The following is a 13,182-nucleotide window of genomic DNA, read 5'->3' as shown; positions in this document are numbered from 1 at the left end:
GGACTGACCTTTGGAGTGTTGTCAGCGTTGAAATTAAAGGACCTGGGTACAAATCAGAGTCAGTGTTAGGGACAGGCTGGGGCAGAAGGTCAGGGCTCCTTTTTTCCATTCTCTTCACACTGGCCCTGTCATAGCTCCTCTGGGAGCTGAGCCTGGCAGATTTTAAGCAACCCTTCACCCAAGGAAGATTCAGAAACTGAGCAGAAAGGATGAGGGCAAGGCCAGGCCTTGGGGGACAAGGTTAGTGTGAGCCAATAGCTGCAGCCAGCACTTCCCTGGCCCTGGATAGGGGTGCCCTCTGCAGCACCCCAAACATGGAGGAGGCAGGACAGCTGGCTTCCAGTCCTGCGTCTGCTGCCTAGTCTGGGGAAGGAGACCTGAGTGATTGAAGCACAGGTTTTTAAAGCCCAGCTGACCAGGGTGGCTGACCAGCTCTGCCACTTAGTGGGCATGCTCTCCAGCCAGGTGATTAATCTCCCTGATCCTCAGTTTTCTGATCTATAAAATAAGATGACAATCCCCACATCATAGGACTATCGTGAGGTTTAAATGAAATCTGTGAAGGGGTTGACTCAAAACAGTGGTTAAAACAAAAAGGAGCTGGGCATGATGGCTCATGCCTATAATCCTAGCTATTCAGGAGGCTGAGACAGGAGGATCACTTGAGACCAGGAGTTTGTGACCAGCCTGGGCAACATAGAGAAACCTTATCTCTAAAATAAACAAAGAAATACATAATCAAAATAAAACAAAAAGGAGCATGGAACAGATGTATGGGATCCCTTCAGCACTCAGATTCTACCATTCTCAGGCCGGGCGTGGTGGCTCACACCTGAAATCCCAGCACTTTGGGAGGCTGAAGTGGGCAGATTGCTCGAGTGCAGGAGTTCGAAACCAGCTTGAGTAACATGATGAAACTCCATCTCTACAAAAAATAGAAAAATTAGCCAGGCCTGGTGGCACATACCTGTAGTCCCAGCTACTCAGGAGGCTGAGGTGGGAGGATCGCTTGAGCCCCGGAGGTCAAGGCTGCAGTGAGCTGAAATCATGCCACTGCCTTCCAGCCTGAGCAACAGAGTGAGACCCTGTTTCAAAAAACAAAACAACCATTCTGAGGAATCTGCTGGCCCAGCCCCAGGCTTCCTGTCTTGGGGGAAAGAGCTGCTGATGGCAGTCTCACCTGTAGAAGCATCCACACTCATGATTTCGTCTTATATTTGAAACAACCCATTTTACAGGCTGAGTTCGGTGGCTCATGCCTGTAATCCAGCACTTTGGGAGGCCGAGGTGGGTGGATCACAAGGCCAGGAGTTCAAGACCAGCCAGGCCAACATGGTGAAACCCCATCTCTACTAAAAATACAAAAATTAGCCAGGCATGGTGGCACGTGACTGTAATCCCAGCTACTCAGGAGAATCACTTCAACCCAGGAGGCAGAGTTTGCAGTGAGCCAAGATCACACCACTGCACTCCAACCTGGGTGACAGAGCAAGACTCCATCTCAAAAAAAAAAAAAAAAAAAAAAAAAATAAGAAAGAAACAACCCATTTTGCAGATGAGACTGACCAAGAGGGGAAAGGATTTGCCCACAGCAGTGAATACCACTGATATGGTTTGGATTTGTGTCCCCACCAAACTTCATGTTGAATTGTAGTCTCCAGTGTTGGAGGTGGTTGACTCGTGGGGGTGGATTCTCATGAACGGTTTAGCCCTATCCCCTTGGCGCTGTTTTCATGATAGTGAGTGAGTTCTTGTGAGATCTGGTTGTTTAAAAGTGTGTAGGCTGGGCACGGTGGCTCATGCCTTTATTCCAAACACTTTAGGAGACCAAGGTGGGCAGATCACTTGAGGCCAGGAGTTCAAGGCCAGCCTGGGAAATATAGCAAGACCTTGTCTCTACCAGAAATATAAAAAATTAACTGGGTGTGGTGGTGGGCACCTGTAGTCCCAGCTACTCAGGAGGCTGAGGCATGAGAATCACTTAAACCCGGGAGGTGGAGGTTGCAAGGAACCGAGATCGCGCCACTGCACTCCAGCCTGGGCGACAGAGTGAGACTCTGTCTGAAAAAAAAAAAAAAAGGATACAGCCCCTCCTGCCACTCTCTCTTTCTCCTGCTCCTATCATGTGAGATGCCTCATCCCCGCTTTGCCTTCCACCGTGGTTGGAAGCTTCCTGAGGCCTCCCCAGCAGCAGAAGCTGCTATGCTTCCTGTACAGCCTGCAGAACCATGAGCTAATTAAACTTCTTGTCTTTATAAATTACCCAGTCTCAGGTATTTCTTATTTTTATTATTATTATTTTTTGAGACAGAGTCTCGCTCTGTGCCCAGGCTGGGGTGCAGTGGCACAATCTTAGCTCACTACAACCTCCGCCTCCTGGGTTCAAGCAATTCTCCTGCCTCAGCCTCCCAAGTAGCTGGGATTACAGTTGCCCACCACTATGCCTGGATAATTTTTTGTTCTGTTTTGTTTTGTTTTTTGAGATGGAGTCTTGCTCTGTTGCCCAGGCTGGAGTGCAGTGGCATGATCTCGGTTCACTGCAACCTCTGCTTCCTGGGTTCAAGCAATTCTCCTGCCTCAGCCTCCCGAGTAGCTGGGATTACAGGCACATACCACCATGCCTGGCTAATCTTTATATTTTTTCAGTAGAGACGGGGTTTCACCATGTTGGCCAGGCTGGTCTCAAACTCCTGACCTTGTGATCTGCCTCAGCCTTCCAAAGTGCTGGGATTACAGGTGTGAGCCACTGCACCTGGCCTAATTTTTGCATTTTTAGTAGAGATGGGGTTTCACCATATTCGCCAGGCTGGTCTTAAACTTCTGACCTCAAGTGATCCACCCGCCTCGGCTACCCAAAGTGCTAGGATTACAGGCATGAGCCACCGCTCCCGGCCTCACATCTTTCTTTAATAACAGCAGGAGAATGGACTAATACAACCACCAACTCTCTTTGTTCGAGGGCTTGCTGTGTGCTAAGCCCTGTGGATCACATTTAATACGCACAACAATTACCCAAGTTATTTGTCCTTCTTACGGATGAAGGAGAAAAATGTGCCCAAGGTTACAAGGCTGCAAGGAATGAAGCTACAGTTTACGCAGAGGCAGTCGGTCCTCAGAGCTTGAGTGCTCAAGGGTTGTGCTGTGCTGTTGGGACATTAGGCGCAGCGCTGGGCCTGGAAAAAAATCCAGGCCTCCTGACTCCTAGCCTGGAGCAGTCGTGTTTCCTTTTGTTTCTTAAAAAAAAAAAAAAAAAATTATCCAGTATTGTAGAACACATCTAACATAAAATTTACCATTTCAGCCATTGTTGTGCAACTGATCTCTGGAACTCTTCACCTTATTAACATCCACAGCCATGAAACTCTTCATTCCTCCCTCCTCCAGTGCCTGGCAATGGCCATCCTCCTTGCTGTCTTTGTGAATGTGGTTGTTCTAGTTTCCTTTTTGAAAAACATACTGATTCTTTTTCGAAAAACGTATTTCTTTTTGAGATGCAGTCTTGCTCTGTCACCCAGGCTGGGTGCAGTGGCGCGATCTCCGCTCACTGCAACCTCCGCCTTCTGGGTTCAAGTGATTCCCATGCCTCAGCCTCCCGAGTAGCTGGGATTACAGGTGCCCGCCACCATGCCCGGCTAATTTTTTGTATTTTTAGTAGAGACGAGATTTTACCATGTTGGCGACACTGGTTCGGAACTCCTGATCTCAGGCAATCTGCCTGCCTTGGCCTCTCAAAGTGCTAGAATTACAGGCATGAGCCACCGGGCCCAGCCCAATTCTGTTTTTCTGTTAAGCCATGGGTGCTCAGTGTCAATGGATGCCAGGGCCATAGAAATTCAGAGGAGAACAAACTCTTCAGGGATGAGGTAGTCAGGGAAGGCTGCCTAGAGGAGGAGGAGGAGGAGGAGGAGAGGGAAGGGGAAGGGAGGAGGAGGGGGAGGAGGGAGGGGAAGGGAGGAGGAGGGGAGGAGGGAGGGGAAAGGGAAGAGGAGGGGAGGAGGGAGGGGAAAGGGAGGAGGAGGGGGAAGGGAAAGGAAGGAGGAGGGGAGGAAGGAGGGGGAAGGGAGGAGGAGGGAGAAGGGAAAGGAAGGAGGAGGGGAGGAGGGGAGGAGGGGAAGGAGGGAGTGGCAATTTCCTCCCCTTGTCCTTCACTCCTTGACCCAGAAGGTGGGGAAGCAGAGTGGTGAGGTGACTCAGGGATGTTTGACCCTGTGGCCTGCCCTTTGATTTATGAAAGCCACCTTGGCAGTACCAACCTTTGCCCCCAAGTGATCTCTTGTAAGACAGGTGGAGGCACTGGGCCACCTCAGAGGGCCGTGTCTTGCTGAGGGGCTGGAGCAGTCTGTGCCTGCAGCCTCCGGAGCCATGGGAACAGGGCTGCGAAGCCAGTCCTTGCGAGGGCCCCGACCCTCCTATGGAAAGCTGCAGGAACCCTGGGGGAGGGCCCAGGAGGGCCAACTCCGCAGGGCGCTAAGCCTCAGACAGGGGCGAGAGAAGTCCAGGTCCCAGGGCCTCGACAGAGGCACAGAAGGGCCAGATGCCACTGCCCAGGAGCAGGTGCCAGGGAGCCTGGGGGACACACAGCAGCTGATCCAAGCCCAGCGAGGAAGCAGCCGGCGGTGGCTGAGGCGGTACCAACAGGTATGGCTGTGGGCTGAAGGATGGAGGGTACCACAGCGGGTGGGTGGGGACTCCAGGGCATCTAAAGTTCAGAGGCAGAGCCATCCCAGGCTGTGTACCAAGATGACAGCCAAGCTGCCTGGAGATGAGGGTTCAGAGAGAGATACCCCAGAGCCATATTTCAGAGGGCCCTGTGGGCATTTGGGATTTATCCCATAGGCACTGGGGAACCACTGAAGGTTTTAGAGGAGGAGGGCGATGTGGTGAGTGCTGTTTTTAGCTGATTAATCTGATAGTATGTTGGACAGGGGAATGGAGCAGGAAGCAAGGAGATTGGCCAATGCAACTTCCCAGAAGTACACTGTATGACCCTCTCACCCCAGGGAAAAAGGGACCCCTTTGTGGGGAGCTGCGGGCTCCTGGCCCCTGCCTCCTTCCTCTAAGAGACAGGGTCTCCAATGAGCAGTGCTTCTCTCCCTCGGGTCTACCCCCACCTCGTGGCTGTGGGTGGAACAACATCTAGCCCACCACAGTCCATGAGACCTCCCCCACCTCTGTCTTCCAGCAGGTAAGAAGAAGGTGGGAGAGATTTGTCGCCATCTTCCCCAGCGTGACTCCGAATCAGCTGGCCTCCCCGTAGCCCACACTGGACACCATCAGCTAAAGGTGCTGGAAGCCATGGTGGCTCCTGCTGTGCCTGGATCAGCCCGCCATGTCTGCTGACCTACCTCTTCACGGCTCTCTGGACTATGGCTGGGTGGCCCAAGGAGGCTTCTGCCACCAGCTCACTGGAGTCGCCACGTGGCTGCCCCTCTTAGCTGAGGCCCTCCCACCCCAATACTAGCTCTCTTCGAATACCCAAGCAGGGTCAAAAAGAAGGAGGCTCAGCTGTCTGCCCTCTGAGCTTGGGTAGGAGCCTTGGACTATGATTCTGTGAAGGTTTAGAAGAAGCCTGCCCAGAATGCAGGCTGTGGACGCTTCTGCCCCACACGACCAGCTGTCAACTTCCATGACGGAGCCTGGTGAAACCAGACCCGTGGCTGAGAGGCTCACAGATGTTGCCTGGTCACTGGGCCATGACCCAACTGCCCTTCTCATCACTTGCTGATGGTGGGCCAGGGCCAGGTCTCCCTCCCAGATGGTGAGCCCCCTGAGGCAAGGACCACAGCTGGGTGGCCCTCCGGGCTGAGCACCCCATCCTGAAAACCTTTGAACCTCACGGTGTCCTGATGAAGGAAGCAGAGGAAGACTTCCTCCCTGTGTGACACAGGGACACACTGAGGCCCAGAGTGGGGAAGGGATTTCTTGTTTTTTGCATCTCCGGCCCCACCCCACCCCATCCAGTGTCCAGCATAGGAGTTGAACACAGTAATAAAGATGCTGAGAAAAAGTCGACAATTTGCCTGGTGACTAACTCGCTGGCTCAGACCCCCACCCCTGCTGACCCCTGTGAGGCAGGCTAAGCCCAGAGCATCCCAGAATGATTGCTGGGGGGGCACCAGGGCAGGGCGGATCCCCCAGCAGGCTGGGCCTTTCCTGCCACTTCTCTGGACATTTCTCCCTAGAGGGATTGCGCCCACCCTGCGTTGACCTCAAGGCCAGCTTCAGAGGATCTGGCTTTCAGTGTCCTGCCTCTATGCTAACCCCACTGAGGTAGGGTTCCTTCTGAGGCTCAGAAAGGCAAGGGCCACACAGAAGGAGAGGGTCTGACCCCAAAAAACCTGAGCTCTTCGAGAGACACTGGCACTTTTTGCAGGGTCCCTGGGGCTCTCCAGGCTCAAGCAGGCCCAAGGTTAAAGGTGAGGGAGCAGCTAAGCATTCTGGTCCAGGATCTGTTCCGGGGGGCGTTGTCCAGCAAACAGAGGGGAGGCTTCTCCGTTTCCCCAGAGACCAGGCCCCATCGGGGCCATTCAGAAACAAGGGGGCACTGGGAAAATTTTGTTCCAGGAAGCCTAGGGTGCCTGGCTGGGAAGCTAGATGGTAGGAGCCCACCAGAAGCCTCGAGCCCTACTGGTCTTACACTTCAGATGCCCTTCTCAGCCTCTTCTGCAGTAGTCTCTGAGGTGCCTCTGGGAAACCCCAGGACTCCAAGGGACAGAATTGAAATTCACAGCTCTGACCCACCTCTCAATGTCTGGAGGAGGAAAACGGGGCCCAGAATGGGGCAGGACTTCTCATCCTCCAGGACGCTGCCCTCCAAGTTCGTCCCAGCCTCTTTATCCTCAGAGAATCTCTAGCCCAACTCCCAGCAGTTCTACTTGTCACACTCTGACTAGTTTGTCTAGTTACGTGCTTTTTTCTTTTCTTTCTTTCTTTCTTTTTTTTTTTTTTTTTTTGTCTAGTTATGTGCTTTTTTTTTTTGCGATGGAGTCTTGCTCTGTCACCCAGGTTGGAGTGCAGTGGTGTGATCTCGACCCACTGCAACCTCTGCCTCCTGAGTTCAAGAGATTCTCCTGCCTCGGTCTGGATTCTCCTGCCTCAGTCTGAGTAGCTGGGATTACAGGCCCCTGTCACCACTCCTGGCTAATTTTTGTATTTTTAGTAGAAACAGGGTTTCACTATGTTGGCCAAGCTGGTCTCAAACTCCTGACCTCAAGCGATTCACCCTCCTTGGCCTCACAAAGGACTGGGATTACAGACGTGACCCACAATGCCTGGCTTTTTTCTTCCATTACACTGAAAGTTCCACGGAAACCTGGTCTGTTCACTATCAGGACCCCAGTGCCTAGTTCTGGGCCTGGCACATAGTAGGTGTTTAATGAATTATCATTCAGTGAATGAGGGACTGGCCCAAGGTCACCCAGTGAGTTGATGGCTGAGCTGAGCCTGCAGCTCATGGATTTGGAGGGTTCCTGCTTAGACAGAGGAATTCTATCCTTGTCAGCAGCCCCATCAACAGGGACTACATCTCTGGGGTCTTTGGCGGAGGCCTCCCCCAAACATTCACACACTCTGGTAGGTTGCTTCCAAAGATGTCCATAACTATCTATCCCATCACATCTCTCCATGCATTGTCTTGTCACACCTCTCATCTAGAGTGGAGTCCATGGGGGGCCAAAGTAGGAGGATCTCTGGAGCCTAGGAGTTCAGGGATGCAGTGAGCTGTGACTGTGCCACTATACTACAGTCTGGATTAGAGAGCAAGATCCCATTTCTTTAGGGAAAAAAAAAAAAGTGGAGTATATTTTCCCTTTCCTTGACTCTAGATGGGCCATGTGACCTGCTTTGGCCAATAGAATGCATTGGAAGTAATGTTCTGGGACTTCCCCACCCAGGCCTTGCAGCTTCTGTTTCTGCTGTCCTCTGTTTCTACCTCTAGAAGCCAGATGCCATGTAAAGAACTCTGGGCCATCCTGATAGAACGGCCATGTGGAGGTCAGGGGCCACATGGAAGAGAACCAAGGTATGCCAGCCAACAGCCAGAACCAACTGCCTGCCATGTAAGTGAGCCCCCAGCCCAGCTTCTAGCTGACTGCAACCTAGCTCACCCCAGCTGACACAACATGGAACAGAAGAACCACCCAATTGAGCCCAGCCAACCCATGGAATTGAGATCTAAGAAACCTTTTTGCTTTACTCCTCTAGGTTTAGGGTGTGTTAGCTTTCTAGGACTGCCATAACAAATTATTACAAACTGGGTGGCTCAAAACAACAGAAATTTGTTATCTAATACTTCTGGAGTTCACAAGTCCAAAATCAAGTTGTTAGCAGTGCTGCACTACTTCTGAAGGCTCTAGGGAAGAATTCTTCCTGCCTCTTCCAAGCTTCCCGTGGTTGTGGGCAATCCTTGGTATTCCTTGGCTTTCGGATGTATCATTCCAATCTATGCCTCCATCATCACATGGCATTCTCCTTGTGAGTCCGTGACCAAATTTCTCTCCTTTTTTTTTTTTTTTTTTTTTTTTTTACAGAAAGCATCTTTCTCTGTCACCCAGACTGGAGTGCAGTAGCATGACCATAGCTTAAGTGTAACTTTGAACTCCTGGGCTCAAGGGATCCTCCCACCTCAGCCTCCTGAGTAGTTAGGACTACGAGCATGTGCCCCATGCCTGGCTGATTTTTTAATGTTAATTTTTATTTATATATATTTTTTGAGATGGACTCTTACTCTGTCACCCAGGCTGGAGTGCAGTGGTGCCATCTCAGCTCACAGCAACCTCTGCCTCCTGGGTTCAAGGGATTCTCCTGCCTCAGCCTCCCGAGTAGCTGGGATTACAGGCACCCACCACCATGCTCAGCTAATTTTTTTTTTTTGTATTTTTAGTAGAGATGGGGTTTTACTATGTTGGCCAGGCTGGTCTCAAACTCCTGACCTCAGGTGATCTACCCGCTTTGGCCTCCCAAAGTGCTGGGATTATAAGTGTGAGCTACCACACTCAGTGCTTTTTTTGTTTTGAGACAAGGTCTCACTTTGTCAGGCAGGCTAGAGTGCGGTGGCACGATCTTGGCTCACTGCAGCTTCAGCCTCCCAGGTTTAAGCAATTCTCTTGCCTCAGCCCCCCAAGTAGCTGGGACTACCACCTGGCTAATTTTTGTATTTTTTGTAGAGATGGGGTTTTGCCATGTTGCCCAGGCTGGTCTTGAACTTCTGGTCTCAAGTAATCCTCCCATGTTGGCCTCCCAAAGTGCTGGGTTTACAGGCATGAACCACTGCACCTGGTCAAACTTTCTCTCTTCTTCTTCTTCTTCTTTTTTTTTTTTTTTTTTTTTTGGAGACAGAGTCTCTGTTGCCAGGCTGGAGTGCAGTGGTGTGATCTTGGCTCACTTCAACCTCCGCCTTCCGAGTTCAAGTGATTCTCTTGCCTTAGCCTCCAGAGTAGCTGGAATACAGGTGCCCAACACCACGCCCAGCTAATTTTTGTATTTTTAGTAGAGACGGGGTTTCACTGAGTTGGCCAGGATGGTCTCAAACTCTTGACCTTGTGATCCGCCCACCTCAGCCTCCCAAAGTGCTGGGACCATAGGCATGAGCCACCGCGCCAATTTCTCTCCTCTTGTAAGGACAACTGTCGTATTGGGTTTAGCGCCTACTCTACTCCAGTATGACCTTAACTTGATTATATCTGCAAAGACCCTGTTTCCAAAAAAGAACACATTCACAGGTTCCAGGCATGCATGAATTTTGCGGAGACAAAATTCCACCCAGTAGAGACTGTAGTTTGATATGTGCAATAGGCAACACACACCTCCTTCCCTTGACCCTGGTGGCAGGGTAGCTCTCAGCTGGGGCACAGCGGCCTGAGGACAATGCCAAGAGAGGAACAAAGCGTTTGATTATAACCTTCCTAGAAGGAATAAAGTTACACGGTGCTGCAGACTGGTTGCCACAGCTGAGTATAACCTTTACAACAAGCTCTGAGGTCCATTAGAAAACTTGTCTCAGCCGCCGGGCGCAGTGGCTCACGCCTGTAATCCCAACACTTTGGGAGGCTGAGGTGGGCGGATCACCTGAGGTCGGGAGTTCGAGACCAACCTGACCAACATGGAGAAACCCTGTCTCTACTAAAAATACAAAAAATTAGCCAGACATGGTGGCGCATGCCTGTAATCCCAGCTACTTGGGAGGCTGAGGCAGGAAAATGGCTTGAACCTGGGAGGCGGGGGTTGTGGTGAGCCGAGATCGTGCCACTGCACTCCAGTCTGGGCAACAAGAGTGAAACTCCATCTCAAAAAAAAAAGAAAAGAAAAAAAGAAAACCTGCCTCAGCCAGGTGCAGCGGCTCACACCTGTAATCCCAGCACTTTGGGAGGCCAAAGCAGGCAGATCACTTGAGGTCAGGAGTTCGAGGCCAGCCTGGCCAACATGGTGAATCCAGTGTCTACTAAAAAAATTAAAAAATTAGCCAGGCTTGGTGGTGGGCACCTGTAATCCCAGCTACTCAGGAGGCTGAGGCAGGAGAATCGCTTGAACCCAGAAGATGGAGGTTTCAGTGAGCTGAGATTTCCCCACTTCACTCCAGCCTGGGCAACAGAGCAAGACTCTGTCTCACAAAAAAAATTTTAAAAATGAAAGAAACGAAAATTTGTCTCTTTGCCAGTAACTTGGAAAAGGGGGAAAAAAGGCAAAAAAGAAAGAAAACTTGTCCCAGGCTAGAGGAGGCCAGAACGGTGGCCAAGGAGTTTCTAAATTGGGTGACTGCTCTTCTCTCAATAATAGTCCCTGAAGAATTTTTAAACAGAGGAAGACAGGAAGAAGGAAAATGGTGTTTCTGGATCACTCATGGGGTCCACGCCTTCTGCTGGGCACTCGGCCAGGGCCATCTGGGGAGACAATAGGATTCAGTGGTTAAGCATGCTGGTGCTGGGGCCAGACTACCTGGGTTTGAAACTGACTCCACCACTTGGTGGTTTATAACCCTGAGCAAGTCACTTATCTTCTCTGCCTCAGTTTCCTCATTTGTAAAATGCAGCTAATAATGGCACTCAGCTCCTAGGGTCACTGAGGGGCTCTCATGAATGTAAAGTCCTTAGCACTGCCTAGAACAGAGGAAGTATCCTTCTGATCTAATCATCCTTATGGCAGCCACACACAGGGCTGGCATCACTGTCCTTATTCTACAGGTGAAGAAATGGAGATTCATTCTTTTTTTTTTTTTTTTTTTTTTTTTTTGAGAAGGAGTCTTGTTCTGTCACCCAGACTGGAGTGCAGCAGCGCAATCTCGGCTCACTGCAAGCTCCGCCTCCTGGGTTAAAGCAATTCTCCTGCCTCAGTCTCTCAAGTAGCTGGGATTACAGGTGTCTGCCACTGCACCTGGCTAATTTTTGTATTTTTAGTACAAGACCATGTTGGCCCGGCTGGTCTTGAACTCCCAACCTCAAATGATCTACCTGCCTTGGCCTCCCAAATTGGGGATTACAGGTGTGAGCCACCACGCCCAGCTAGAAATGAAGATTCAAAAAGTGACGTGGGGGGCACACTGGCTACTTGCTCATACTGTTCCCTCTGCCTAGAACACTCTACTCTCCATTTTTCTAGTTTATTCTCTCTTCATCTTTGGCTGAAGTGTCTCATCCTCAGGGATGTCTCCCTCTCCTGCTCCCCCAGACTGAGCTGGTCTCCCTGTCCTTCACTTTCCCAGAATCCTGGCTTAGTGTCTGGCCCCAGGCACTTAGACATCGGGTGTGGAGGGGGTCCAATGGTGGCCCCAAGGAGATTTGTCCATGTTCTAACCCCTGAACCTGTGAGTGTGACCTTATTTGGAAAACAGGTCTTTGCGGGTGTGATTAAGTTAAGATCTTGAGAGGAAGAGATCACTGTGGATTACCCAGGTAGGCCCTAAATCCAGTGACAGGTGTCCTTGTCAGAGAGGCACACAAAGGAAAGACACAGAGGAGAGGCGACGCAAAGATGGAGACAGAGATTGGAGTGACGTGGCCACAAACCTTGGAAGCCAAGGATTGCCAACACCACAGAAGCTATAAAAAGGGAGTGTGGCCCCATTGGCACCTTGACCTTGACCTCAGGCTGCTGTTCCCCAGAACGACAAGAGAACCCATTTCTGTCACTTTCAGCCACTGGGTTTGGTGTCATTTGTTACAGCAACCGCAAGAAACTCACAAGGTGTGCTCGTAGAATTCACCTGGAACAGAGTCACCTGCCGCCCATTTGGACAGTGACTTGGGTGCAAAATAGGCCTTCATCATGTTAAGCCACTGATTCAGGGGCTGCTCTTTATAGCCACGAGCCTACCCTGACTCATTCCATGTTAGTAACATGTGGCTCCCTCAGGAGACTGGAAACTCCTTGAGGGCAGGGCCATGTCTCCTACTCACCATGAGCAGCTCACCCTGCACAGTGGCCGCCACATTGTAGGAAGAAACATTTGTTGAATGCATTGAGGCTGAGACCTGGAAGATGAGCAGGAGTTGGCCAGATAAAGGGAGGGGATCAATCTTTCAGGTGGAGGGAAAGGTGGAACAGCGTGGGAAAGGTCCAGAGGCTGAAGAGAACAGAGCTCACCTGGGAAGTGCCAACCCATTCAATGGTCTAGGACGCAGCAGATGCCCCTGGCCCAGGCTCTGCACACGTTTGCTACAAATGATTCCCCATCTCCTCTCCCTGCTCCCTGCCCCACTCAAGACTTCTTCAGGTCTTGCCCATCCTGGTTTTGTCTGCACATAAGAACTTCTCGGTCATGGGGCAGGTGGGTGGCTGGGAAGGACACTGGCTGGGCCTCAGGCCAGGCTCCATGACTGCCGCCCACACACTCATGCCCTTGGGCCTCCATTTCCTCCTCTGTCAAAGGGAGATGATAACTTTCCTTGCCAGCTCTTAGGGTGGGGTGAGGTGACGGGAGGAGGCGTGGACTGCACTGAGCTGGGCCAGAGCCATAGCAGGGCTGGGTTCAAACCTGGTGAGAGGAATAGGGATAAGACAGCTTCCTGGCGGTGAACCCTCTGCCAGCCATGAGCCAACCCGCAGAGGATCTGCCCCCAACCACAAACAGACCTTGCTGACATTGTGGACACATGGAAGGGGCTCTGGCGCCAGTGGAGGCCTCCCCAGTGTTGGCGGGCAACATGGCCCATGCAGACAGATGGCTCCACCAGGGCGAAAGCCTTGGGC

The 13,182-nt window shown here is 51.4% G+C and overlaps 1 protein-coding gene across 2 annotated transcripts; it reads left to right on the top strand.

Moving 5' to 3' along the window:
• The first annotated feature begins 4,305 nt into the window (after positions 1 to 4,305).
• On the top strand, positions 4,306 to 6,015 carry C14H11orf86 (chromosome 14 C11orf86 homolog). Of its 2 annotated transcripts, none has more exons than XM_005595753.4 (2): positions 4,306 to 4,638; positions 5,186 to 6,015. In XM_005595753.4, exons 1-2 carry the CDS (start codon positions 4,363 to 4,365, stop codon positions 5,255 to 5,257), a joined length of 348 nt encoding a protein of 115 aa, XP_005595810.1. In that variant the 5' UTR covers positions 4,306 to 4,362; the 3' UTR covers positions 5,258 to 6,015. The 2 variants fall into 2 exon arrangements, with proteins under 2 accessions (XP_005595810.1, XP_005595809.1); XM_005595752.4 differs by having other exon boundaries at positions 5,183 to 6,015.
• The last annotated feature ends 7,167 nt before the right edge of the window (positions 6,016 to 13,182 follow it).

This window comes from Macaca fascicularis, chromosome 14, assembly GCF_037993035.2.
Source record: "Macaca fascicularis isolate 582-1 chromosome 14, T2T-MFA8v1.1".
Classification (NCBI taxonomy): Eukaryota; Metazoa; Chordata; class Mammalia; order Primates; family Cercopithecidae; genus Macaca; species Macaca fascicularis.
This window is presented reverse-complemented; position numbering and strand designations above follow the sequence as displayed.